Source organism: Ooceraea biroi, chromosome 1 (genome assembly GCF_003672135.1).
Source record: "Ooceraea biroi isolate clonal line C1 chromosome 1, Obir_v5.4, whole genome shotgun sequence".
NCBI classification, from domain to species: domain Eukaryota; kingdom Metazoa; phylum Arthropoda; class Insecta; order Hymenoptera; family Formicidae; genus Ooceraea; species Ooceraea biroi.
In genome coordinates this window covers 14,480,746-14,508,610 of record NC_039506.1, presented here as the reverse complement: position 1 = coordinate 14,508,610, position 27,865 = coordinate 14,480,746, and the positions used below count along the sequence as shown (strand labels likewise).

Here is a 27,865-nt window from a genome sequence, read left to right as displayed (position 1 = left end):
ATTACTTACAGCAATCAGTTTTTAAAAGGAATTTCCTTGACTAAAGACCAGTTAAAGAATTTAGTTCATATTATTTTGCATTACTTAAATGACATGTCCGGTCGGCTTGGAGAGAAAAACGAGAATGACAGAGAGAATGATAGGAGGGTGAGAGGGAGAGCAGGAGAGACAGTGAGGGAAGAAGACTGGCGACTGCAAATCGTAAGTGTATTTTGAACAATGTAACAAAAAAGATTGTCGATCAAATTGATACTGTAAAAAACTTCATAATGTCTCACAGATAATATAAATGCTTTTCATTCTTTCTACACAAGCGTTCTTTGAACTAAAAGTCTCAAAACAACACTATTTGAAGAAATATCTGACTTACAAACTTAAAGCAACCAAAACCATTTTCCTAAACCAATAAGTACAATTAATCTCCGACTTATATCATGCAATATGTATCCCGTGATCCTGAGAAGTAATGTAATAATGCTCGTTTAGTAAATGCGTCATTTCTCATCATCAGGTTTTCACCCCGATATAAGTCCCTTATAACAGTTGAGCATCTTTGATTGGGACGAATTTTACGCGCACCGGGTGTTTAGGCCGAATAATTAAATCCATGAAAAATCGAATGTCTTTCAAGCGATCGATGGGTTCCAAATAAAAGTTGTGCACCAAGGTACCAATTACGGTTTTCAGCTCCATCATGGCGAATCGTTGACCTGTTATGAGTAAACGCGTTATAAACTGCTTTACACGCAAGAAGATATTATGATCTAGTAGATTACCTATGCAATTCCGCGAACCAGCGCTAAATGGTATATAAGCGAAAGGATGACGATTTTGCGCCAATTCTGGCAAAAATCTATCTGGATCGAACACCTCCGGATTTGGCCAGAAACCAGGATGTTGGTGAAGATGTATAATATCAATAGTCACCTCTGTTCCAGCAGGTACTAGATATGATTCTAAAAATAGCATAATAGAGTAAACTTAAGGATTATAATAACAGCAATTTATTAATTAAAAAGCAATCCCGATAGTGCAGAGTAAATGTTTAGCTATAAATTATTATCTACGTTAATAAAAAACACAGTTTCCACGTATTGAATTAAATGTCTAACTTGATCAATTATGTGTTGCTGAATTTATAATATATCAAAGAATCTTAATTGTGACAAATGTGCAGTACAGTAACGATGTACTTAGGAGTGTTATGCCTTGAACAATGAAAGCACCGACAACGTTTTATGAAACATCATCGTGAATTTCCATTTTTGCATGAAACACTTCGATTGCCATGTTTACAACTTATTTTCTTTGCTTATGATACGAAACATGTATAATGTATGATTATTAATTCTTAACTCCTTACGTAACATTACATCTTCCTCTAACTTTCGTACTATAAAATAAACACTAGGATACAATCTCATCGTTTCCTTCAAACATCTCTCTAGGTATGGCAGATTCTGTAACGCTGTCATAGTCAGTTTTCCTCCGTTTTCTTCCATTACAGCATTGACTTCATTTCTGACACGATCCTACAGTCATAAAACAGATTTTCGTACAGTGAATTTTAGATCATATGACTATTCGTATAGTTAATTATTAAGATAAAATCACCACAGTATGTACACTATTTTAGACCTAAAACAAGTTCAGTTAACTGTGAAAGTGGAGTGAAAGAAACGATTGAATTTAATTAATTGTGTTTATTCTAATTCAATACTTTATTAAAAAATACCTGTATGTCCTTATGTTCGGCTAACAGTAATACAGCGAAAGTCAATGCCATTGCTACGGTATCATGACCCTATAAAAAGAAAAAATCATTTATTCATTTTTTATTCATTTATTCATATTACTTTATCATATTATAATTTATCCTATTAATTTATCATATTACAATCATATACTTTGATGATAAAAACAGAAATAATTAATTTATTAGACTAATTCGGAATCCTCGTGTATTACATCTGTATGTTTAGAGAACTTCATGTAGAACTTTTTTGCATCGTGTGTTTTAAAAAATTAAAAAGCAATTACTATTTTCTAAGGAAATGATTATTTCAAACATATTGAGACAATTCAGACGTAGGTGTAACAATTCTTGCTTATTTTAATCGGATATCCAATTTATTCCACACGTCTTGTAGCATTTTCTGAAAAAAGCAAATTAAATGGGAGCGTTTACTTCAAACACGAAGGTGTCAACTTCTTCTCTGATGTCCGAATCGCTCATTTGGTTATTATTGGACGCTGCTATCATGAGATCCATCATGGCAAGCCGTTTCTTTCGTCCTTAAAACAAGTAGAACAAATGGATTGAACTTTAATCAAAACTTCTATAAATATAATAACAGAAATATATTTATTCTATATATATGTACTTCCTATCATATCATTATCTTCTGCCGTATTTTCAAAATTTAGATATCGTCCACCAGTTGATTCGTGATATCGTTTCCTTTCCGCAATAATCTACGACAAATGAAAAAAATGTTGTAAATATATGCGTTCGTTATACATCGCTCATTAGGAGGTTATCAGCAACATTGAATTTTTCATTCAAATATATGTTAATCATATACATTTTTTGCAATCTTACTGGAAATAATTTTGTAATTTACTCAAGAATTTTCACAGTTTTGTGTAATAATATTTGTACTCACTTTTTCCGTAAAACTGTGTAGTATTTTCAAACATTTAACTTGTTCTTTATATTTTGACGAGAACCAGAATACTATTTCACTGTGATACCACAGACGTACAATTCTATATGCAAAATGTAATCATGAGAAATATATAGATATGAAATACATATAAAAAGAAACATATAAACTATTTGTTTAAGTGTTTTATAATTATTATATCACTAAAAGTTTTCGTCCACTTTGCTATAATTTTTATTACGTATGTATTGGTATGTTAGAATAAATTTGTTTTATAAGTTTACTATTAATTCCACAATTACTTATGAAATAATATTTCAGTTAAAACATGGATCGCGTTGCGGTAGCGCTCTTGTTCTGCCACGTCTATGTTTTGCAAGGAAGTACCCATGGAAGTTTCTGCAAATTTATGAGTTAGACAGTTTTTTCAGTTAGTTTAATTCATCAATTTGATATATATTATACATTATTAGCAATATTAGAGCCCAGTGCTGTTTACACATGACAAAACACAAATACTTCATTGAATACTTTCTGAAGGTAATTCTTTTCCTAGAATAATTAGATCAAAGCAAACACTTTTCTTTCTTTTTATAGAACTATAGCTATTTTGTTTTTACCACATATTATATTCAAAGTATGATAGCTAAAAAAAGACTGTAAATCTTGAACAGTCGAATCTTCCATATCTTTCAACGATTTTGTCATATGATTGCTTTCCTCGACCATAATATCAACAAATTGTTTTAATATATTAAAATGGAACGTAGGCGTTAGTATCTTTCGCCTTTCTTGCCATTTTCCTCCTGAAATAAAAATAAGACATTTTAACTATTTAAATAACAAATTCATCTAATTATTAAAGTTCTTTATTATTAAAATGTACATGTATATATACAATATTTACTTTTTCAGAAATCTGTGTTTTTAGATAGTATATATAAACGCAAATACATGTAAACCACATGAGCAGTAAATAACAAAATATATTTTTGCATAAATTATTGAGAAGAAGTTTGTGTACATGTGTATGTATATATACATATATATATATATATATATATATATATATTTATGCAGGAGATCCGAAAAATATTTGTAAGTCTAATTCGGTACCTTTACTGATAAGAAGACCGTCTCTTAACCATGGACGAAGAAATTTGTACAGGATACCTTTCGTATTATATTTCGTACTGTTCAGTATCGTCTAAACCCAGAACCCAGAGTAAATAATTATTTTCATGAAATAGAGCGAGAGTCAAATAGTAAAATATAGGACGAGATCTCCGTGGTAAGATTTTTAGAAAATTTGCACTTCAACAAACATTAAGAATCATTTATACAATTCTTATTTATGATCATTCATAGGAAAAGTAGATATCGGTATCCGAAAGATTTTATGTAACATCAATCCACAACTGAGTTACTCTACCTGGGTATCGTGCGGATTCAGAATGACGATGTAGCCGATGATGAAGTACCAACCTTAATAAATTGAAGGATACCGTTTAGAGCGTGACACGAAAATGTCCCAGATAACTTCTAGAATATTAAGAAGAAAATCAAAAATGATAAACCCAAGCAAATGATTTTCGTGTTCAAGTGTATGTAAATTCAGAAAATTATGGAATGGAGTTCAGCTGCTGAGAGGCTGAATTCAAATGTATTGTTACCACCAAAGTGTTAGACAAATATTCGTCCTCTCAATTAACCATTTATATTACACTGATAAATAATTTGTTATTAGATTGAAAATTTATAGAAACTTTTACTTGCCTTGTGAAGGATAAGGTAGTGCTTTGAAAATATCACCGAAAATTGGAACCATTCGTGGTCCCGGAATGAGATTGATAAGTCGCCTAAACCGTGCAAGATGGATAACATAATAATAGAAAAATGCGAATATAGCACATGACAGTAATACGCCGACAATCATCGTTTATTGCATAATGTAAAATGCAGTCCGTCTTTCCTTCGTTTCTGTCGTCACTCTTGATTTTTTGAGATATTAATTATGTAATATCTATAACATGCTGTAATACAAGAAATAAATTGTTGTGTTGATATAAAATTATTGTGTTGAATATAAAAAAACTTTAACTTGGGGCTGTAACAGCCATTGAAGTGAAGAACGGGACACTAACACTATGTAAGACTATTAAAAAAATGTATATTGTACGAAAAAGAAGAGACAAGGTATATAAATGTTTTTATTTCTTAAAACAAATGGCGTAATATGAAAACTTTACTGTAAAGTTTTATGATAGCATCTAAAAATCTTATGCATTATATAACAATATGTACATAACTACATCATTCCGTAAGTATATCTACTATAAATTATTTGGATAAGAATATTGTTATTGGAAATATAATATATATTTAGAAATAGCTGAGGCTAGCTGAGGATGTATTCCGGCAATTTATAAGGTAATAACAAAAGGTAAAGAATTTTAGATAAAAATGCTGCCTATTTTTTACAGTCAAAAATATTTCATACGTTAGATTTAATTTGGAAGCTGCAATAGAGTTTGTGGATATTATAATACATGGTACAAATATACAGTATGAAAATAATACACAATAATACAGAAATAAAGGAAAATAATATAATGTAATATAATATGATGTAATAATATAATATAATGTAAAATAGAATTTTAATAAATATATAGACGCAAACATAGTATACTTATATAGATTTTAAATATCCCAACTTGTTTTCTTAAGAAATATAAAAAATAGTTTGTGCAAGTTCTGCTTAAATGTCTTCTTCCTTTCACAAAATATAACGGTTTTTGCACACAAATAACATATTAATTATTGGAACTGCACTAGATAACTGCAATTTCGATATTCAATCCTATAGTTATTCCTCCTATAGTGACAAATTGTTTTAACACTGGTACGCTAGTCGCCGCTGATACACTGTTATCTCATTACTGAGCACAAAGGTGCGACTTAACAACTTATATACGTAAGGCTTATACACGATACACGATTTACTAATCCGATTAGCTAATCCGTCCCTGAGCTCGAGCATCTTACGTCTCCGCGAGCAGTCTAGATACTAATATATAAAACAAAAGGAGTGGGGATGGAATAGGCAAAATCGGCTGGAAAATGCAAATCGCAGGACGTAAGCGATAGTGTTTTTGAAGTTTTGATATTTTATATCTAACTTTTCTTAGCAGTTTATCGCTTATCATGATCCTTAACACGCTGCATTTAGTGCTTCTTGCATTTAGTTTTTTTTGTTTCCTTGACAAAACTGATGTAACTCAATAATTCATGATAGAATTGATGCATCTCCTCTAAATACAGTATTTACAATTCTTAAACTGTAATTTAATTATCTATTCGAAAAATTTCCGTCGTTCAGTGATCAACAAACAAATATAAATTATGTCAGATTAATTGACGAATTGAATGCATATGCGTATTAGCCTATTCTATTATTAAGTAGTCTAGTAGCATTTACTTCATTACAGTACTTCATTATATTACTTCATTACATTACTTCATTACATGAAGCTTTTATGTATCTACTATTTGTAGAGACATTGAAGAGGTGGGACGTATTAAGATTGACAACTTGTCATTCTGATGTATTAACTTATTTACATAACTCCGTAGCTATATAATTATATCTATCTTATCCAATTGATTTGTGTGAAGAGAAATTTTACTTATTCAAACACGTCTTTATTAATTTAATGCTGTCTTTTTTTCTTGATAATAATCTGCACAATAAACTTTTTAAGATAAGTAAATTTTTTAAGATAAGTGCATGTATTCAAATCTCATATCAAATCTCATATCAGGTGACAATTGAAAAAGTCAGTCAGAAAATTTAGCATTACTTATTTTCGAGTTTTCTGAGCGACTTTGGAAAAGAAAGAAGCAGAGAGAGAGAGAGAAAGAAAGAGGGGGGTGGCGCACAAATCATAATTTTATTTTCGTAATTCTAACAAAAAGAATCCCGATCATAAATAAATGTGATAATAAAGATTGTCGTCTGACAGATTATATAAAACACATGTCTCTCCTTTACTTTTTCTAACTGAAATTCGTAAAAACATTTAAGACATCTCAAGGCAAACAAGTCGGCTTAATTAAGATGATAAGTATCCTATATATTCCCTAAATTTGGTAGTTTTGTCCTTGACTCAGCGAGAGTCAGTTAGAAAGCGGCGCGCATAGAGAACAGTCGCATCGTGCGAAGAGAATTATTTTTATAAAGAAAGTACCGAGATTTTAGTTACGTTAATGTGCTTACGGCACCCCTGTATATTATTTCGTGTGATTCTAGTTAATAAAGGCCCACTATCAATAAAAGTGCGTCAAAATACTATAACCATCTCTACAATAATAAAGAGTGTCGTCCGACAGATTATATAAAACACATGTCTTTCCTTTACTTTTTCTAACTGAAATCCATAAAAACATTTAAGACATCTCAAGGCAAACAAGTCGGCTTAATTAAGATGATAAGTATCCTATATATTCCCGAATAGTTATGTACTAGCAAACCCGTGAACGTTGGTCACGTGACTTAGGGATCAAAGTTCAGAAAAATAAAAACCTTCTGAGCACCTTTGGGGCCATGCCTGATCGATCCCCGTTGTCCGTTTTGATCTATGACCTATGGTCTAGGAGGAGTTCTCATTACATTTTCGTATTAGTATTATATAGGGTTGCACGAGACCCAAGACAAGACAATATTCGTGAAAATATTGTATTGGTCTTGAAAATTTTAATCTTGTCTTGTCTTGTCTTGTCTCGATTTTAACAATTAATCGAAATTAACAATTTTTATCTAACAATTGTTAATAAATGTTAACAATTGTATACTCAACAATTATTTACAATAATATTTAATATAATCTTTATAATATAATTGAAAATAATCATATATATTTATGTCATTTGTCTACTCTTCTCAAAACAATACATATATATGTATTTATATATAACGTTACCCGCTTGGTAGGAGACAGAAAAATAATATATCTATTCTCTTCTGCTATTCCAAGCTAGCCCAAGAGCCGAGCTCACATGTACGCGATTTTCGCTTGTTATATTATACGTGTGAAGTTACAAAAGACTTCCGTTTACATTTTTCAATGACGAATTGACGCAATAGTTTTTTCGAAGAATAAATTCTAATATAAATATGCCTAAAAGAAATGCTATGAAAGAGAAAGTAAATTTTCTTTTACAATTGATGGCTGGACTGCGCCAAATTTTGAATCATATTACGGAGTTACTATACATTTTATAGATAACAATTGGAAGTTTTAGTCATTAACATTAGATTTTCATTACATTACATCATCAAATGGAAAGCATACTGAGAAAGATATTGCTAACTTTTAATTTAATTTTACCTTATTTTAAAACCAAGAATCTTGACAAGATCAATAATCTTGACACCTTCGTCTTGGTATTGTCTTGATAATTAATTACAAAGTCTCGTTTTGATCTTGTCTCGGAATGTGTGACAAGACCAAGACAATACCAAGACTAGTCTTGGTATCTCGTGCAACCCTAGTATTATAGATATAATACGTTTTAAATTGGTTTCTAGAGCGAGAAATAATTACTGCATATTTATAAAAGTTCAACGAATTTGTTAACGTGCAGTCAAGGAAAAATTTGTCCGACTATCAGACAGTGCCAGGATCGCGTTATTTACATTGAATAATACGTTTTGTTTGTGGTGTCCATATGCATAATGCTGGAATGAATTATTCGTTATTTCGGCGATCCATGAGACTTCTACACCGATAAAATACGCATTCACTTTCCATGATTATCTTGGACTGGGACAAATCTTATGCGAAGCGGTTTTGCAGATCGTAGGATTAAATCAACTCTTAACTCTACATCCTTCAAATAATCAATCGGTTCCAGGTAGAAGTTGTGCAACAGCGGGGCAATCATAGCCTTCAGCTCCAGCAAAGCGAATTTCTGACCTGTAATTAATTAGTAACGTGTCAGAAATATTTCACACCGGATTTTTTCTCTTTCTCATTTATGAATTTTCGTTCGTAAGTGAATGAGAAGGTCTGCGACTTGCCTATGCAATTTCTTGGTCCCGCGCTGAACGGCAGATAGGAATAAGGATGACGATTTTGACTTCTCTCAGGCAAGAATCTATCTGGATCAAACACTTCTGGATCTGGCCAGAAATTCGGATCTCTGTGGGTAGCGCAGATATTAAGATGCACTGGCGTACCGGCCGGCACCACATATTTCTTTTCTGGAAAGCACATTTTAGAAAATGAGATGTGATCTCGTCCAAATTTGCGAAATATAAACACGTAATAACTAATGAATAATGCATAATTTGCATCTATGAAAAAGATACAATTTGATGATTATTTATATTTCGCACATATGTCAATAATCTACCGACTTTATTAACGTAGAATTAATGTGAGAATTAATTTTTTTTTAACTAAAACGTACGACATTACATCCATAATGTAAAATGCTGAAATGCTCATGGTGTTACAATTCTTTTGTGTTGCTAGCACAGTGAATGATACATTCGCATGACAGCAATAACACAGCAAGAACGATCGATTACGTACGAAATGTTACTTCTTCCGAGGTAAGTCGCGATATGAAAAACACGCTGGGATACAATCGCAATGATTCCTTCACGCATCTGTCCAGATACGGTAGCTTTTGTAACATTGCCAGAGTGAATCTCTCTCCATTCTCTTGTATCACGCTATCGACCTCAGCCCTTACGCGATCCTGCATCATTAATATTAATCAAAACGTTATCAGTCCTATTTCTTCGTATTACAGAAATGCATCTCGGAAAGTATCTCGCATTTATGTCTTGACTTTAATAGAAATCATAACGAACAGTCTATTGAATCAGCACAATTAATTAGTCGTTCCTATCACCTCGCTCGTCGATCAAAAAGTACCTGAATGTCTTTGTGTTCAGCCATCAATAACAAAAAGAAGCATATTCCCACCGCCGTAGTGTCATGCCCCTGCAATCACATTATACGCATCATTATATCGTGTATCAAAAAATCCAACATGAGTATACGAGATGCCCACCTCGAACATGAAGGTATCGACTTCCTCTCTGATGTCGATGTCGGTTATAAGATTTTCTCGTGATGCCGCTATCAGAAGGTCCAGCATAGCGAGCCGCTTTTTCCGAACTAGATTAAACAGAAGAACGTGTGCATGGTGATTTCAATTTCGCAGCGCACCTTTCATATTTCGCAGCTCGATTGAAACAACATTCGATTCGTACTCTATTGTAAATAATACGAGCACTACAAATAAATTGATTTAATTTCGCAGAGGATACGCATCGCGTGGCTACGATTATACGTTTTGTCAAATTTAAATGTCACTAAGGTAACTTTTACGATACAGTTTGATACAGATTGATCGTCATCCAGTCCATTTGTTAATATGTAATATGTGTAAATTAAGATACAGCAACTGATTACGTACTTCCAATGTATTTCGAGTCATCCTCCTCCGTTTTGTCATTTTCAAAGCTTTTCAAATATCGGTCGCCGGTACGTTCATGATAGAGTTTCCTCTCCTTTATTATCTGTATACGTAAGATAAGAATATCAATCTGTTTGATATTATTGCGGTAAATGATATCATCATTTATGAATTATTATATAGCATACAAGAAAGAAAGTTGCAAAATCTATTGTAATTTGTTGTAATAGTATCAAGTTCAAGAAACATTAAGTAATATGAATTTTACGCACTTTATCGGTGAAGTCATGCAATATTCGCAAAAGTTTTCTTTGACGAAAGCCAGCTGGTGATATATCGAAGAACAAGCCTCGTAAGGTTATTTGATACATCCATGGCCTCATTAATCTAAAGCATGATTAAACATACATACATATATAATAAATCGATGAAAATAATAATAACCACTTTGAAAAATATCTAATGCAACTTTATAGTAGTTTTTGTATATTTAAATATAGACAGAGTCAAAATAAGCAAAATATTATATAGTGTCTTAAATGGCATAATGGTTTAAATGCTTGCATACGCAATATAATTATTTGTGTTTGCAATGTTTGCATATCTATATTACTATAATAATTGTTAAATTATTTTTCAAAGTATTTATTATATATAAATCACCTATAAATTAGAAGCAGACCCATTTCGTGTACTGCGTCTCGATATTTTTTCTGGAAGTCGCCTAAGCCTTTTAAAGAGGTACCCATGGCAGTCTCTACAAGTGCATCCATTAGATTTATATGAGCAAACAGTAAATAAAATAAATAAATAAATAAATAAATAGATTGTTCAACATGAAAACAGCAAAGATCGTCACGGCACAATATTATTTGTCTTCAATTCATTACGACATCATTATGTCACGTAAGAAGTAATTCATATCATCTACCGGCGATTCGAAATGTAACAGACGAAATCGGAGTAAGAACAGAATGAAATGCACAAGTATATGGACAGACAGAGCGCAACAGTTTACCGCATATCGCGTTGAGCGTATGCTCGCTAAGAAACGGCATTATATCCTTCTCAACTGGCCCTTTAACATCCTTCAAGGAGTTGGTCATTTGTTCGCCCTCCTCGATTAAAATGTCGACGAATTGCCGCAATATATTAAAGTGGAATGCGGGCGTTAATATCTTGCGTCGCGCATGCCACTTGTCACCTGAAACGAAAATAAGGCGACATCACACAATAAGACATTTATTTGCAAGACAAGCACTTTTCAAATAGCGCGTGAATCGTGGCACAATAATACACTTTATGCAAGATCAACAATATCGTTTATGTCGAACTTATCTCACTTTCCGCCCTAATTTTTAATTGATCGATAATTGGAGAGGCGTTAATTATGTCAAATTTATTTTTCTTTTATCGCGCATCCCAATGAATAATTGCCGTCAAGTTCTCAATTTTCGATAAAACGCGCCAAGCGCAAAGAAGGTTGTTTTGTAACGCGCTAAACGTTTCCTCCCCTTGACCCTTGCGCGCGGGGCAGAATTGTAAGCGTTTACATAAATGTAATTATTATTACGCAATTAAAGCTTTGTCAGGCAAATAATAAACGAAAATATATGAAGTGAAAGAAAAACAGGTCTACGAGGCAGTTCGATCATTCCTGTTGACTGATGCAAGAATATGTGCATTTTAATTAACTTGTTCGAAATACCTGTGTTTTTATTTTAGCTTATCAGTTCGATTCGTCAGCTCGGTTAACTATTAAATGCGTTAAACTGATTAGTTGAAAAAATGAGTTTATGCCAGTTTATTATTATATTATCATATTTAAGTGGTACAGAAAATTCAATTTTTCACGTTGCAACTTCGAATTTGTATTTATGCGCGTATGTATTGTGGATTATAATTTATATTTTACCTGTGCTAGTGAGAAGGCCAGTATTAAACCAGGGAAGCAAAATGTCATATATGACACTCTTCTCGAGATGCTTCACCGGAGAAAGTATTATCTGAAATCATGCAATTCGTGAAAACTATTTTATTTTAGATTATTTTAGATATCTGTCTTCAAGGTATTTTATTAATAATAATAGCGAGGCTGTTGCATCGAATCATAAATGAACGAAATACTCCCAAATCATCGGGAATCATCATTATTAATAATTACTGCAGAATTGTATTTCCTCTGAAAACTTCATTACCTCCAGATCATCTGGATGACGGATAGACACAAAAGGTTGGAAGAAGCTCCATACTTTAACAATGGGATAGTAAAAGTTAGTCTCATAAATTAGGAGTTTCCAGAGGACATCTGAAAAATGTATAAGAATGTTATAGGTACAGACGCAAGAATTGCCAAAGCAGTAGAAAACTTCATCATTATCTTCGTTGTTACTTTAGACTTATATATACGTCATGCGTCATGCAAGTATACATAATATCAATTTCGTACATCGAGATGTATGCAAACTGGAGCTAGACAAAAAAGATTGCATCAAGGTAGTGAATCTGCGATGAGCAATCGAGTGCTAATTAATTAATGCAAACGTATCAGAAATGTGCACTTGCCAGGTCCTTTTTGATATTCTAATATATTGCCCGCTATTGGAAATACAGGAGGTGGTCCTGGTATACGATTGATGAGCCGGCCGCGTCTAGATCCATAATGCACATAATAATTCCATACGAATAAAACAACGAAAATCGATAGCAACAGAATAAGGATCATCTTCGTTGATGTTATAAATGAAGATAAGTTGAGTTCTTGTTCCAGTCCTTAGATCGTACTTGTATGTTACAAAATATCCCAATCGATGACAAAGTTGATCGCCACGATCTCCTAAATTTATCAAATAAACGTGTTCAGTGAACATTATAATAAGTCTATGTGATTTAAAGAGATTTTATAATTTTAATAGTAGAAACATAAGAGAATATTTGTAATTTATTTATTTATTTATTGCAATCGAAAATGTATAATTTGCGCAATAAATATACCGCAATGTTGTAAGTAAAATATTTCCGAAACGTTTGTTACGCAATTAAATAATCGTGCAATATTCGTTTAAACTGTTTTTGCAGATTGCAGATGCAGTAAATATTTAACGTCTGCAAAAATTTATATCCCTCACGCGTTACACACAAATACAGAGCAGTTTTGTAATCATAATAAAGATAGCATAAATCGAAGACTGTCGAAAATGCTGTTTTCGTTCTCTCTCACTTGACATTAAGATTTCGGCAACAAACGCACAAGATTGTATTTTCAAACTTTTATCTACTCTACATTTCATGTTTTTCATTAGGCCCGTTCTACAATCAGTCGTATATCGCTAACGGATGTCGAGCGCATGCGTATTGCATTATCGGATGTCGTATCGCGTTGTTATATGACTGATTGTAGAACGGGCCTTAATGGCATCGACATCAATAGCGACGTAATAAGATAAGATCGATTAGATTATTAAATAATTAAAAACTCACTATATAAAGATTGATATGTATGTGACGTATGAATTATTTATTGCATAGTAATAATTGAGTTTAATTGATGTATAACAGTTAAAAGCGTTCTTGCAGTATTGTGTGTTATTTATAACAATTTATTATTCTACAAAACTTCTCGATTAGAAGTGAGAAATATTAGTAAAATTTTTATATAATTTATATTTATTTGAATCGGAACTTTATCTTATTTATATATCGTGCATATCAGATACTTAATAATTTCTGAGAAGATATCTTATTATAGATTCAGCTCTTTTTCTATTTCAAAAATGTTTATTTCGTTAGTTTGATCACGTTTGAATTTGCTTACACGAATTAGTCTTTGATCGTCTGTCTCTGTTGTTATCAATTTCACATAAAATGTAAAATCTAAGTGTACAAACAAAAACAATAAAATATAGGCTTAAAAATTCTTCCAATTAAAATACTTATTAAAAAACAGCACATACATACACTATTGACATAGTTGTTAAAGAATCACTTATGACAATTCATTTAATAATTGTATGAAGTATTTTCGATTAAATGTAATATAAATTCAGCAAAATATTTAAACATTTATACTGTCCGAAAAACTAAATTATAATAACATTAATAATTCGAGTATTTAGATTAAAAATTAGATTATTAGATTAAAAATAATAAATTAAAAATATAATTAAATAGATATTCATAATAGAAGATAGTTCAATCAGGAAAAGCGTTTGCAACAATTATGACGTTATTAAAATTATCTCATTCAGATTTTATTATAAAATACAAATGAATTTTACCGTGGTCGATGGATACCTTGATGCGATCAAATGTTTGCAATAAAATTGCAAGTAGTCTGATCAAAACAGAGATTCGTGTGCTAGCAGAACAGATCACTGCAAACTGTTGACTCAAGACTGATGAAGCAAGTCCAATGTACGAAAGTTCAGCAGAACTGATAAAATTATCTAAATTTATTGTACTTGTATCTTGAAGAGTTTTTATGATCTTTTTTCCACCCCCCTACTTTCCTGTAAAAATATTTCGCGTGTTTCTACATAAATCACGCATTTTAGCCAGACCATCGTCGAAATGTTACGCGCAAATCTATGTATCGAGAAAAAAGTTTTATCAAAATTATTTCGCGGTTAGAGATTTACCGATCTATATATAAATCAAAATTAATTGTCAGAATGTTATTAATGTATTAATACTGAAACGACCGTGCTCATAATCAATCTACCTGCAAATAAATTCTGAAATTATCTAACGTAATATAGATTCGATGTAGGTTTTTTAAAAACAATTATTTATTAATTCACATTCCTATTTTTCTGACAAGAGATATAAAAAGAAAGAGAGAGAGCTCTTCTCTACAGAAAGATAAAATATTATTATGTACGAAGCTCCTTCTCCAAATACAATTCTGATATAAAATATTTCTTACGTCGCCAAAGTTAAATTCAATCAATACTATACAAAATTTGAATTTACTTTTTAATTTCCAATAAAATCAACGTTTCTCGAAGTACATGAGACGAGCAATGAGCAATGAGTATACATATAATGCTTGCACTGCGATAATGATTGCGTTTCCACGCACCGCGCATCGCAGCCTCCGAGTCGTGTCGCCCGTATTTTACGACAGGCAAATCGACGGGATGAATATTGATACATTTGCGCGGCCCAAGGCAACGTGTAATTCTCCCCGGTCATGGGAGATCTATGACGGTCTTTAAACATGTCAACGAAGTGGTCTATATGCAAGCCCGTTCTCCCCGCGTCCGTTCGTATACGAGTGCTGTACGTATTCCCTCTCTGAGGTCCGACGAAATCGTTAAACCGAACGACGTGGCCGCGCTGCAATTGGAATTCCTCCAGCCGTATTACTCTGTCTAATGCACCAGTTCCTATAATGTGGCGCGGGCACAAAAGGATCCCCGAAGGCGTGTACACGCGCTTACGTCCGTGTGACATGTGTGTATGCGTGTGTGCATCTGTATCCGTGTGTTACATACACCGGACACGGAGAGAACCGTTAAGAGATTTCTTTCTTTCCTCAACGAAAATTCGTCTCATCTCTCTGCCCTGCCCTCTCCCTCGTGCTCTTCTCCTCTCTCCGATCCTCCGGCCTTTCCAGCGCCCTAAGCACGTTCCAGACGCTCGTCCTCGGAACGGTGGTTTAATCGATATCAGTAACGTTAGAGCCCTCGCGATGTGTGATGTATCCGATACGCTCGCAACCGATAACGTGCGAAATGCCGCGAACTTCTAAAGCCCCGCTCGGCATCGCGAAAGATGCACTGTCTCATCGTAGACGACTTCTGTCGTCTGCACGGGGAATCTCCCGGCAGTGCGTTCCAAGTGTATTTTAATCAAGTGCGGTGAAGCAAGATCGATAATATGCTTTGCACGGATCATTCCGAGGCGCGATCGTGATAGCGTTGCTGTGAACGTGGAATAATTATCGGTAATGTGAGGGTACTAAATAGCTCGCATAATACGTAACGGCATTAGCGTTAATGACGAAAATTAGGGCAGATCGAGCTTACTCGTCGGTGGAAGTCGATCTTTGAGCGCTTCGCGCGCCGGTGAATAAGTAAATGAATAAAATTGATAGAATAGGCGTGCAGCGATGTCGCTACGGTGGGAACGGAAGGGTTGAGAGTAATCCACTTTGTCAAAATGTTTCCATCGAATTTGTTTCATCCAATTTATCTAATAAGTGCATAGATGGATACATGAACGCGATTACGGGCGACCTGATGAATAAAAACGAATTACGCTGCGCTGGAATAAACGCGAAACGTTGTTGGAATCATCATCCCCCACGAATGCGCGCACAATGCAGGGTCTTCAGGGGTTTTCTTTCTTGCTTTTTTTTTCCTTTTCAGTAATGGTAATAAGCTCCAGTACAGTCGAATGCGAGCACCGGTAAAAGCGTTTTAATGCCGTCAGCCGCCGGTCGGCTTTAGCGCGCGGCGGTCTCGCCGCGGTGGATAAGGCGCAGAGTGACACTCGGCAACCCCCTTTCACTTTCCACCCCTTCTCGCTTCGTGGATGACGCGTAACAATGACGAAGAAGCGCGCAGCGGCTGTCCGGCAAGATAAAAGGGCGTGAGTTACCGTTTTGCAAGGGATTTAACGACGGCGAATGGCGGAGCACGCGGCTTACGGCAGGGGTGAGGGGGTTAATGGTGAAGTACAAGCAAGCATCGGACTAGTGGGTGATAAAAGGAACGAAAAGGGTTTGAACGACGGAGGTTGGGAAGAAAAAGAGGAAAAACAGCGAAAGGAGAATAAGCGGTTGCGAGTATGGAGGACGGGATAGTGGAGGAGCAACGGGCAGGCAGAGAAGGTGACCGGGGAGGAGGAAGAGGAGAATGAGGTCATGAGGCGCTCGGTGGGGAATTTGTATCTGCATTTTAGCGCAGTGTATAATCCGGCGAACTGCGCCTCATTTCCAGTGACTCGATGTAATAAAAGTCGAGTTTCTTTGCCTCCTTGCCTCCCTACCGCTCTTTCCCTACTCTGGTTAGTGGGTTTGTGAGCTGAGCGCACCATCCGCACCTTCGACCCCTTCGTCGTCGTCATCATCGTTGTGATTCGCGTACTTTCTCTCTGCTCTCTTCCACCCGAGCTTACTTTCTTTCCCTTTCTTCATCCCCTCTTATTCTCACTCGCTTTCTTTCTTCCTCGTCTCTCTTTGCTCTCGTTCTGTCTCGTGCAACCCCTGTCCACAAAATACACAACCGCGAGCGGCGATACGGTGGCCACACCCCGGCTGGCCTATCGGGCACAGGGGGTTCAATAGTCCTCCCCGTTCGCGATTTTAAAGTGTCTCCTTCAATGCTCGATATGGAAAGTTAGCGTGGAGAGTGCTCCGTAAAAGGATCAAAACTTAAATGAAGTTAGCGGCGGGATAGACAACTCCCGCTTGCCTAGCACGAGGCAGGAGAGAGCGGAGGGAAACCGAGGATGGAGAAGCCGACGGTCGCATTCGCAGGAGGGTTGCATTCAACCGCCACCTACTTACTCCTACCGCCTGCCACCCGATTCGTCGTTACCACCCCGTCGTCCCTTCGCCGTTCCCTCGCCGCTTTGAATAATATTTCGCGCAACAGTCGAGAGAAAGACGAGAAGAAGAGGGCTTCGCGAAATCCGAGACGGTGTTCGCCAGTCGCTGCTGCAGTCGTTCGCCGCTCTCCTCTCACCATGGTGGCGTTTCGCTTACAAAGACTCACTTCTCTCGTTCCCGCTCGCTCGTCCATTCTCCCTCTCCCTTCGACTCTTTACATCTGCCGCGTAATACCGCTTCCTCTCCGAGAGTCCATTAGGACCGTTTCATCTTTCCATACAATTTGTTTTCCTCCGCATTCACGTGACTCCCAAGTTGCCCTTCGGAGATCTCGCAGGACGGACCGTGGAAATGATCGTCACCGGGTTGGAGCAAGTCGAATTCCGCGCGAGAATCCGTGTAAGAATCCGCGCGAGAATCCGCGCTTCATTTCGTCGCGCAGTCGAGCTCGCACCTCTGACCGAAGGGATGCGCCCGATTTACGAAACGAGCGGGGCGAGACTGCTGGATCCATTTGCGATCGCGCGCTGGATTCTCACTGCTCCACAGTGGTCCAGGAGACTCGAAAAAGTGGCCAAAAGTCAATTACAGAATTGAGGAAAAAACTGTATGTCATCATTATCTAAACATGTTAATGAACATATAAAACAATTTTTACGCATAATAATTAATTATTGTTCCATTGGTGTGTGTTCGAATACGAAAATAGGAATTAATGTTTCGTTAGAAAGCTTATGTTGTTGCAATTCGTTATCAGTTTTATAAAGTATTTTTATAAGCATTTTTTATTTTGTTTTACACATTCGTGTAGAAACTTTATCGGAAGAAAGAAAAAGTTAAAAAAATATGCACACTAATTTAATAAATAAGATGCTTTACTCGTAAATTGCGTAAGTTTTAGTAATGTTGCTGCTATCGTTTGATTACTCTAGAAAACTCCACTTCAAAAAAATATTTTTGAAACACCAATGTGAAGTTTATGGAATATACTACAATCCTAGCCTGCACAAATTTACACCTTTTCAGATTTGATCAAGAAATTCCATGAAAACTCAGTGCGTGCGCCATGGTCGGCGCTTGTGGTTCATGCAATTTCCTGTGTCGCGCGTGGAAAAATAATAATCTTTATTACAACAAAAATATCATACAGCCATGGACAAAATTATTAGGCATCTTGTTTCTCGCAAATATCTCGGAACTGAATAAGTGTAAACTTTATGTTTATATGTTGTTTTCATTCTATCGACCTTGTGAATGGTTCAAACGATTGAGGTACGAAGTTCAATATCTTTCTTATGGGAATAACAATACTACTCTGAAACTTCTTCAGTTTGTATTTTGACTTTGATGACTACGGACGTGATTATTATGTGTAAAGAAATATATCTATACTCGCAAGTGCAATTCTATTACTGAACTCAAGAAAACGGTCCCTGAAGAATGAGAGAAGATATCACCTTCTATATGCAAGCGACTAGTGCATAGCTTACCTGAGAGGAACAGAAGTTATAAAATACAATGGTGGACCAACCAAATATTAGTTTGTATGATTGTTTAGAGAATAAATGTTAATATTTATAAAGATGATGTTATTTATTTCCTTATAAATTAGAAGGAAGTTAGTTAAATAAGTAGGGTGCCTAATAATTTTGTCCATGGCTGTATAAGTCGATTCATCGCATTACATTAACATCACATAGTAAAAATTAATGTTTTAGAAAGTGATGAACTATTTTGAGCAAATTCAATTCATTTTTTCATTGTGAGCTACCATTTTGAATCCGCCATTTGGATTTTTATGATTTCAATATTATATTCATAATCAGCGACCTCGAAAACGTTATATTAGTACGTAAGTATACAATTCAAATCAAAATTATCTGAAGTCGGACTTTTGGCCACTTTTTCGTGTCTCCTGGACCACTGTGTGCTTGTGCGACAATGGAAGATCCAGGGTGTCTCTTGTCACCCGTCACGGTGTCTCGCAGGAACTGAATATTTACCTTGGCCGAATCGCGCCCAGCATCCCCATGAAAAATTACCGCAGAACATTCGCTCGCCCTGCAGTACCAAGAATTTTCCAAGACGGAAGAAGGAACGTTTACGGTTTCACGATTACGGTAGCCGCATTTTTATCCCTTTATCCATTTAGTAAACTCGGAAATTGTTAGAAATCAATTTTTCTTCCTGATCAGTCAGCTAACAGCTGCACTAAGAAAAATATCATGGCCTATCTAATCGGATAATCCAATTAAATAGTAACAAATGGATATATCCGATTAAATTGTATAAAAGACAAAGAAAATGATCGGACATATTTGATGAAGGTAATCGGACATATCCATCATTTAATCGGAAAACAAGAGTAACAATCGGATACACTACTTAATCGGTTTATCCGATGGAAATTTTTCTCAGTGTGGTATTGCATCACATTTCATTGTTCATACGATGAAGATTACTATTGAAAAACATTTCAGTCATGGCCGGGCCAGACGGTTTAGAATACGTAAGCGCGATTATGAACATATTTCTAGCACTACTTCCGCGCGCGAAACGGCCCCCATTTTCCCGTAAACAATTTACGAGTTGATCTTCCGTCCAATTGCCGGTATTAATTATTCCAGCTGCTTTTATGCCCATTATTCCGCGAGAGTGAGACGGTGAGTACGGTTTGCCGAGCGATAGAAACGGAAACGACAGACGAGTCGCGGAAGAAGAAGAGAGGACGAGCTATTACTCCCCAGAATGTAGCGCGGGTTTCAATGGCGAATCTTCAGGCACCCCACGCTCTAATGTAGCCAGTGCTACGATCAGAAAGAGACAAGCGCGCTTTCACGTAATACTCTAAGATCCGTGACATATATCTTCGCCAAGTTCATTTACGTTTTGCCTCTCCGGCCCCGACTAGACTGTACTTATTAATATCCTTTCAATTACGCGCGAGCGGGAAGGACGCGTTGAAGCAACCGGGATTACTCGGGTTCCCCTACCAGCGAAAGGGATCGCGCGCTGAATACTGTCTTGGAACTATGAGTTTTGCATAGCCCGTTCTTCGTTTAAGTGGAGGATAACAAAGCGGAATGTATTAACGCAGAGCGTCTCGGGGCGGCGCGCCCGGAACACGAGCTGAATGGCGATGTTAAAATAGCACGCTAAAGTTCCGTTCGACTCATCGGAGGACGAGAAGCCGAAGAATTAATCACGATATTCTTTATGACGCCGTAATAATGTGATTCAAAGCGACTGCTGCACGGTATATTTCAATTTCATTCCACATCCAGGATGCGTTATTAAACCTGCAGTTATTGATTTAGATCATTCATACTTCAACACGCAATGAAAATCGAAGGAACATTGCAGCTGTTACGTCGAAAGGGGAACATGATATCAACGAGGTCCACAATCAACTGATAGGTATTCATATCCGAAAGTTCCATGCGTGACAAAAGTCGCGTTTACTATCTCGAGTTTCTTTAAAAAGTTCTCCATAATGCGAACATATTGATCGCGAGAATAATGACGCAAGAGGGTGCAAAGAGAATCCATCGCAATGTTTAAACACAATGTAGAGAAGCGAGAAGCACAAAAAAAATGTGCCAAGTAAAAGAATCAGAAAAAGAGTTAGACGTGCCAGAGGATTGCGAGAAGAACGAAAGAGAAAGTTGAACAGATATAAAGGTGGGAAAAATAGGAAAAAGGAAAAAGAGCTACTGTATATTTTACGACGAGCAAAACTGAAAAAAGAAAGAGAGAAAGAGTGCAATTATTAGCACTCTTATATAGCCAATAAAAACGACTCGATGGTGCATTCTTAGACCCCATGGTAATTACCGCGCATGGGTGGTAATTTAGATTTGCTCGGGCGGAATTGTTGTGCGAGCGCGATGAAAGCGAGCGGAAAACGGAGAGCAAGAAAATACTTATTAAGTTCGCCAATTAAAGTACACGTGAGATGACTATACTGGCAACGTTGTAATATTCTAATGTTATTGCTTAGCCGTAAAAAATTAGCCGTAAAAAATAAATAAACGTCAATCAACTGTAAGAACCGAGACTCTTGAGAAGATAAAAAACTCCTCGAGCATGCAATAAATTCTACATTTTGAGTCTTATGTTATATGTATTACTAGCATCCCCCGTCACGACTTCGCCCGCGATATTTATGTGTAGAATTAAATAAAAACACATTTTACACCTTCTCACCCGTTAGGGGTGGAATTTCGGAAAACCCTCCCTTAGTGAGCACCTACGTGATAGTAGGAATATACCCTTAAAATTTCAAGTCGATAGGTGCAGTGGTTCGGGCTGCACGTTGATGAGTCAGTGAGTGAGTGAGTGAGTGGTATTTGGCTTTTATATATATATATATATATATATATAGATGTATAAAATATAAATAACACATAATTGTCACAATTGTATAATCTGTTTTTTAATGACGCTGCAACTTAGAACATATACTATATACATATAGTATATGTTCTAAGCGCTGCAATTAATAGATAATCGTTTCACGCGACCTTCATGAGTCTCAGGATTAGAGAGGACTCTTCGAGGCGGTTTCGTTTAAAAACATCTTAATTTTCTCCTTCTCTTTCTCGTTCTGGGACGTTAAATGGGCGCAATTGTTCCGAATCTAAAAGCATAAAACTCCTCAGTTCTAGATAAAGCCGTTCTAGATAACATTAATAGATTTCACAAGAACAGAGCACTTAATGGTGATGGAGAAGCAGTTATCTCCGGCGAAACTTTAGCCGGCAGTTAACTAGAAGCTAGCAGCAGCGGGCATTGTAACACAATGTAACGTTTTAACGTCGTTATAACGTAATACAGAATTTTATTTCATCCTTTTTTCTCCCCTTGCATCAGTATCTATCTCATTCCTGCTAAGGAGAACAAGGGAGAGAGAGAGAGAGAGAGAGAAACAGAGAGAATCATAAATCCTTGCATCGCGTCGCAGCCACGCGCGGACGTGAACGCAAAGTATGCGTGCGATCCGGCATAGCTGCGACGACATTGTTAGACGTTTGCATGAAGATTACGCGGAGGATGAGAGCGGCCCCTTGTCTATGCATCGTGCGTCTGACGCATAGACATGTAACAAGATACCTCCCTTGTTCACGACGACGACGTTGCAGTAGACAACCAGCAGGCGAAGGTAACGCCATGTTGCCGCCAGCGCGCGCGTTGTAGCCCTTGTCGGCATTAAATGCGATAACCGTACTTTGTAACAATACTTCGTCGTAAGGGATAATGGCGCGCGCGAAGTTGTTCCGATTCTGCGAGAGACGGAATCCACGTTCGAGCAATCTCGCGAGAATCTGCGCGACGCGTTATCCACGCGCCGCGACGCATACGATGGCGGTGGCGGTTTACGGGGATGCTTTATCCACGCAATTTCGGCGTTCGTATTATTTATAACCGTTATACCGTCGCTGCGACTTCCCGTTACCTCCTCGCTCGCCTCTCTGCTCAAGGCGAATAACGCAGGGTGAGGATGAGGATGGCAGTGGACCACGCGAAATGAAATTCGGTGCGATGCACCAGAAAAGAATGATAAAATTGAAGAACTATGTACATATTTATAATATTTGAGAGTTTTAACGTTAAACGTTCTTGATGTACCGATATTAAAAGGTATTTTTTTCTTTCTTTCTGAGATTATAACGCAGCAAATGTGAGCAAGTACTGAAAATACTAAGAAGATTAACGTTTATATGAAACTTTAGTTTTTCAGGCATCGGAAAATAATAGAAAATAAAATAATTAATAACTGTAGGTTATAATTTTAATGAAATATTAAATAATGTCGATAATAAATAAATGAGGCTGTGAGCGTAGCTGGATGTTGACGCCAGTGTTCATTTATTCCACCGCGGGATACATTAATAACAAACGTTTCGATCCATGCGTTGGGCCATCTTCAGTGCAAAAACCTATCCAATTAATATATCATATCAATAAATACGCAGAATAACTTAATTAAATTACAAGATAGAATAACATACCTCTCATACATAAATAACTAAATTTCATGATGTAACGAACCTTACTGAGATAAGCGAGGCTCAGCAAGCCAAGACATACATACAAGCAGACAAGTGTGAGATGGAAAGGGAAGGTCAGAGAGCAGGAAACAAGTTTAAAATCGGCAAATAGTCCTCTGATAAAAGCTGTGTGTCACTTTGCAAATTAAGTGATTCCTTTTGTCTTTTAATATTGACCATTTCCGAGATCAACCTTTTTTTATATGAAGTCTCTTCGTCTAAAATCTGAACCTCGTTCCATTTGAAATCATGATTGAAATTACTACGATGTGAAGAGATGACCGAAGGAGAACCAGATCTCTTATTAACAGAGACCGGTGCCGTTTTCCCCACTCCAAGCGCGTACTAGCGGCCGAGCGCCGCGAGAAGCAGTACCGTCATTGCGCCAGTCTAAGGAGGCATCGTCGCGTAGAATGCAAAAATATCTATATGATAAATATATACATATACCTACATATATATAAACAATATATACAATATATAAAAATTATTATATAAATATATATGTTTATATATTTAAAATATTATATATAGATTTGTGGGATGTTATCGAAAGTGGGATAAAGATGACAAGAATTCTTGATGATCCACACAAGAATTTACTGAGATACGGTACAATAAAATAGAAGAACGTAATGTAACAACTGGCTTGCGCGTAACACGTCTTGACTCGCTCGTTGCCAGATCTCGACTCCCTTCGCGCTGCTCACGCCGCTGCGTGGTCGCCCGCGGAAACAAAGTAACATAAATCGTCAACCGCATATCAAACTGAACGCGATCACCGCGCTATTAAAACAAAACTAAAATTACAACGTCGCGTTTCCAAAACTAAAACAATCTTCTTGCCATTCTACAGATTTAAATTATTATATTATTATTTAATTATTATTAAAAATTATTATTTAAAATATTATATATAGGTATCTAAAATAAATAAATTATTTAAAATAAATTATTAAAATTTGGTTAATATATTAACCAAAAATAGTGGCTTACAAAAGTTAATCAAAATTTCCGAATGTAGAGAGTCAGACGTACAAGTAAATTCAGAACAATTGGCTCTTCTTAAGTACGCACCCATCCGGTCTCATCCGAAGTAGAAAGTACTTTTTCACGCTATAAAGCTGTTTTAACAGATAGACGCCAAAATTTTAAATTCAACAATTTATCTCATTACTTCGTTACTCATTGTTTCAGATATGAAAAATAATTTATTTTAAATAATTTATTTATTTTAGATACCTATATATAATATTTTAAATAATAATTTTAAATAATAATTAAATAATAATATAATAATTTAAATCTATATATAATATTTTAAATATATAAACATATATATTTATATAATAATTTTTATATATTGTATATATTGTTTATATATATGTAGGTATATGTATATATTTATTATATAGATATTTTTAGTATATAGATATTTTTGCATTCTACGCGACGATGCCCCCTTAGACTGGTGCAGTGACGATACTGCTTCTCGCGGCGCTTTGCCGCTAGCACACGCTTGGAGTGGGGAAAACGGCACCGTGATCCGGTCTCTGCTTATTAATATCGTTCTTGTGTTCTTTCACAGTGGAATAAATGAACACTGGCGTCAACATCCAGCTACGCTCACAGCCTCATTTATTTATTATCTATATTATATTGAGCTTTACAACTGAATTAAATAATGTCATATGTACCAATAATTGAACTGAGAAACAAGTTATGCCCTAATTACCGAATAAGACAGATCCAATAATTAAATGCATAATAATATTAAAAATTGCATGTATATGTGTAATTTTCAAAAATAACTCGAAACTGGAGACACTATATCTTATTCAAGATGGTAAGAAATTAAATAAAAATGTGACTGTCCTTGTAATATTCAAAATGAATAATTCTTTTTGGAGATTTACAGTCAAATTATCTTTCAAAGTATCTTTTTATAATTTACTTCCATAAAAAGAAATGTCAGATATTCTTTTAAATATATAATTTTGTCTCATTTATTGATAAGCATCTTAATAAACACAAATATATTATTAATTATTCAATCATTGGTACATGTTCAATTACTAGGACGTTTACCTTAGTCCTTACATGAAGCCGGATTACGTAATATCACAAATTAAATTGATGAGCAATTTAATAGTTTGATGTAGAAACTAAACTAAGAAACATGTATAAAATTCCCTCTCCCCGAAAAATATTAAAATTTTTAATTATATTTAATTCTAAATTTTTAATTCTTATTAAAATGCTAAATTATACACAGCCAAAATGCATGCTCATCCTGATTAATTATTGATTTATTTATGACTGCGTAATAATGTTTCTATTATATGCTGTAAAATATTTTTGTGTAAAATTACAACTATCATTGCGGGTAATTGTGAGTCTCATTATAATAGTTGGCAGCCGATATTGAAAATTCTTCGAAAAAGTACTGAATATCGGCTGCCAACTATTATAATGAGACTCACAATTACCCGCAATGATAGTTGTAATTTTACACAAAAATATTTTACAGCGTATAATAGAAAAATTATTACGCAGTCATAAATAAATCAATAATTAATCAGGATGAGCATGCATTTTGGCTGTGTATAATTTAGCATTTTAATAAGAATTAAAAATTTAGAATTAAATATAATTAAAAATTTTAATATTTTTCGGGGAGAGGGAATTTTATACATGTTTCTTAGTTTAGTTTCTACATCAAACTATTGCCAGCTTGCTATCGTGCGCAAGGTGTAATAATCTTATCATATTTTATTTAATCTTTAATAATCGCAATCTTTCAAAACAAAAGAAAATAAAATTATCAAAACAGGCAAAGTTCAATATGATTTCAAGTTTGATAATAATTTACTTAATATAGAGAGCAAGTATATATATTTGTGTGTGTGTGTCTGTGTGTCTGTGTGTCTTGTACGTGTGTGTACGTGTGTGTACGTGTGTGTGTATAATATTATATGTATATATAATATTCATTATATATGAAAATATGAAATGTTTAATATAACAATAGAATTGTTACATAATATTATAATTATAATATTTCCGCATGCTAATTTATTTGCATTTAGTTCGTATAATTAATAGGATGCATTCTTCTTGTATTAAATGGCATATTCCAGTAATTAATAGTGAAATTAGATATACGAAGCATTAATTGCAAATATAAACTCGAGAGAAAGCACGCTAAACAAGAGAACTATTTAAAAATAAGAAAGATTAGGCAAAATATCGACGAAGGAATTACCAGTTTACGAGTCCCGGCTACATTACAACGAACATTGTCCAAAAGTAATGGCATAGCAACGTCATTGTGCATACGCATATATTATCACGAATATATAAACTATAAAGAAGAATTTGCCCTAGAATATTTCGGGCTCTTTGCGCTGCGGAAATGGAATGTTTCCTTCCGTGAACGCTACGTTTCAGAGAGGACCTTACACTAGGAAGCGTGCAATATGTCCCGCCAATTTAAGACGGTGCCGTTTATTCCAAGGCCGCGAAATCCCACTCGCTTGAAACACACAGCATTAGTCGCGTTGGCATATAGCACTCTATGCAAGATACGATGCACCCACAAATACACTCTCGAATCATTAACGTTGAACTATCCAGCTAATAATTTCGAGTCTGTCGTAATGTGAATTTTGTTTCTTGCATTAATAGGTTCATAATATATAAACGATATTTTATTTCCATTTGTTAGAAACTAGAAACACAATTAATAAATTGACGGAATCCATACGAAAACTCACTAAGTACAGAAGCTATATATGGGTGACGAGGCAAATGTTAATATAAATTAAATATGTTAATATTCATTAAATGTTTTACTACTAATTTTTTATTATTAAATTTATTTTTATTTTTATTATTTATTATTATTATTATTAAATTATTATTTATTATTAAATTACCTTGTATTTTCCTTTACTTTTATATTTAATACTGTAGCCGTCCAATCGCTTCTGCTATTAGTAGGGAAGAATCACACGAGATGGCCGTCTTGACATAACAAAATGTACGTTTATTTTACAACAGTGTTAATGTACAACGGTGCCAAGATTCACTGACAATCA

General features: G+C 35.2%; 1 protein-coding gene across 1 annotated transcript; it reads right to left on the bottom strand.

Annotated features, from left to right (window-relative positions):
- Positions 1 to 190: 190 nt before the first annotated feature.
- Positions 191 to 27,865, bottom strand: LOC105285570. The gene is made up of 25 exons (XM_026969576.1): positions 27,704 to 27,865; positions 12,726 to 12,996; positions 12,359 to 12,468; positions 12,076 to 12,166; positions 11,179 to 11,364; positions 10,824 to 10,917; positions 10,433 to 10,547; positions 10,161 to 10,263; positions 9,753 to 9,859; positions 9,614 to 9,682; positions 9,266 to 9,434; positions 8,749 to 8,931; positions 8,471 to 8,644; positions 4,443 to 4,597; positions 4,152 to 4,208; positions 3,783 to 3,873; positions 3,287 to 3,472; positions 2,969 to 3,065; positions 2,667 to 2,769; positions 2,385 to 2,475; positions 2,189 to 2,295; positions 1,736 to 1,804; positions 1,364 to 1,532; positions 777 to 956; positions 191 to 710 (listed from the first exon to the last, which is right to left on the bottom strand). Exons 2-25 carry the CDS (start codon positions 12,883 to 12,885, stop codon positions 535 to 537), a joined length of 3,042 nt encoding a protein of 1,013 aa, XP_026825377.1. The 5' UTR covers positions 12,886 to 12,996; positions 27,704 to 27,865; the 3' UTR covers positions 191 to 534.

What these genes read in the sequence shown, in the direction of transcription:
- LOC105285570 (XM_026969576.1), bottom strand. Translation starts at nt 12,885, where the DNA reads ATGATCCTTATTCTGTTGCTATCGATTTTCGTTGTTTTATTCGTATGG. An exon ending in CTGAACACAAAGACATTCAG is followed by an intron (nt 9,435 to 9,613) that starts GTACTTTTTGAT and finishes TTAATGATGCAG; the next exon opens with GATCGCGTAAGGGCTGAGGT. An exon ending in GGGACCAAGAAATTGCATAG is followed by an intron (nt 8,645 to 8,748) that starts GCAAGTCGCAGA and finishes AATTAATTACAG; the next exon opens with GTCAGAAATTCGCTTTGCTG.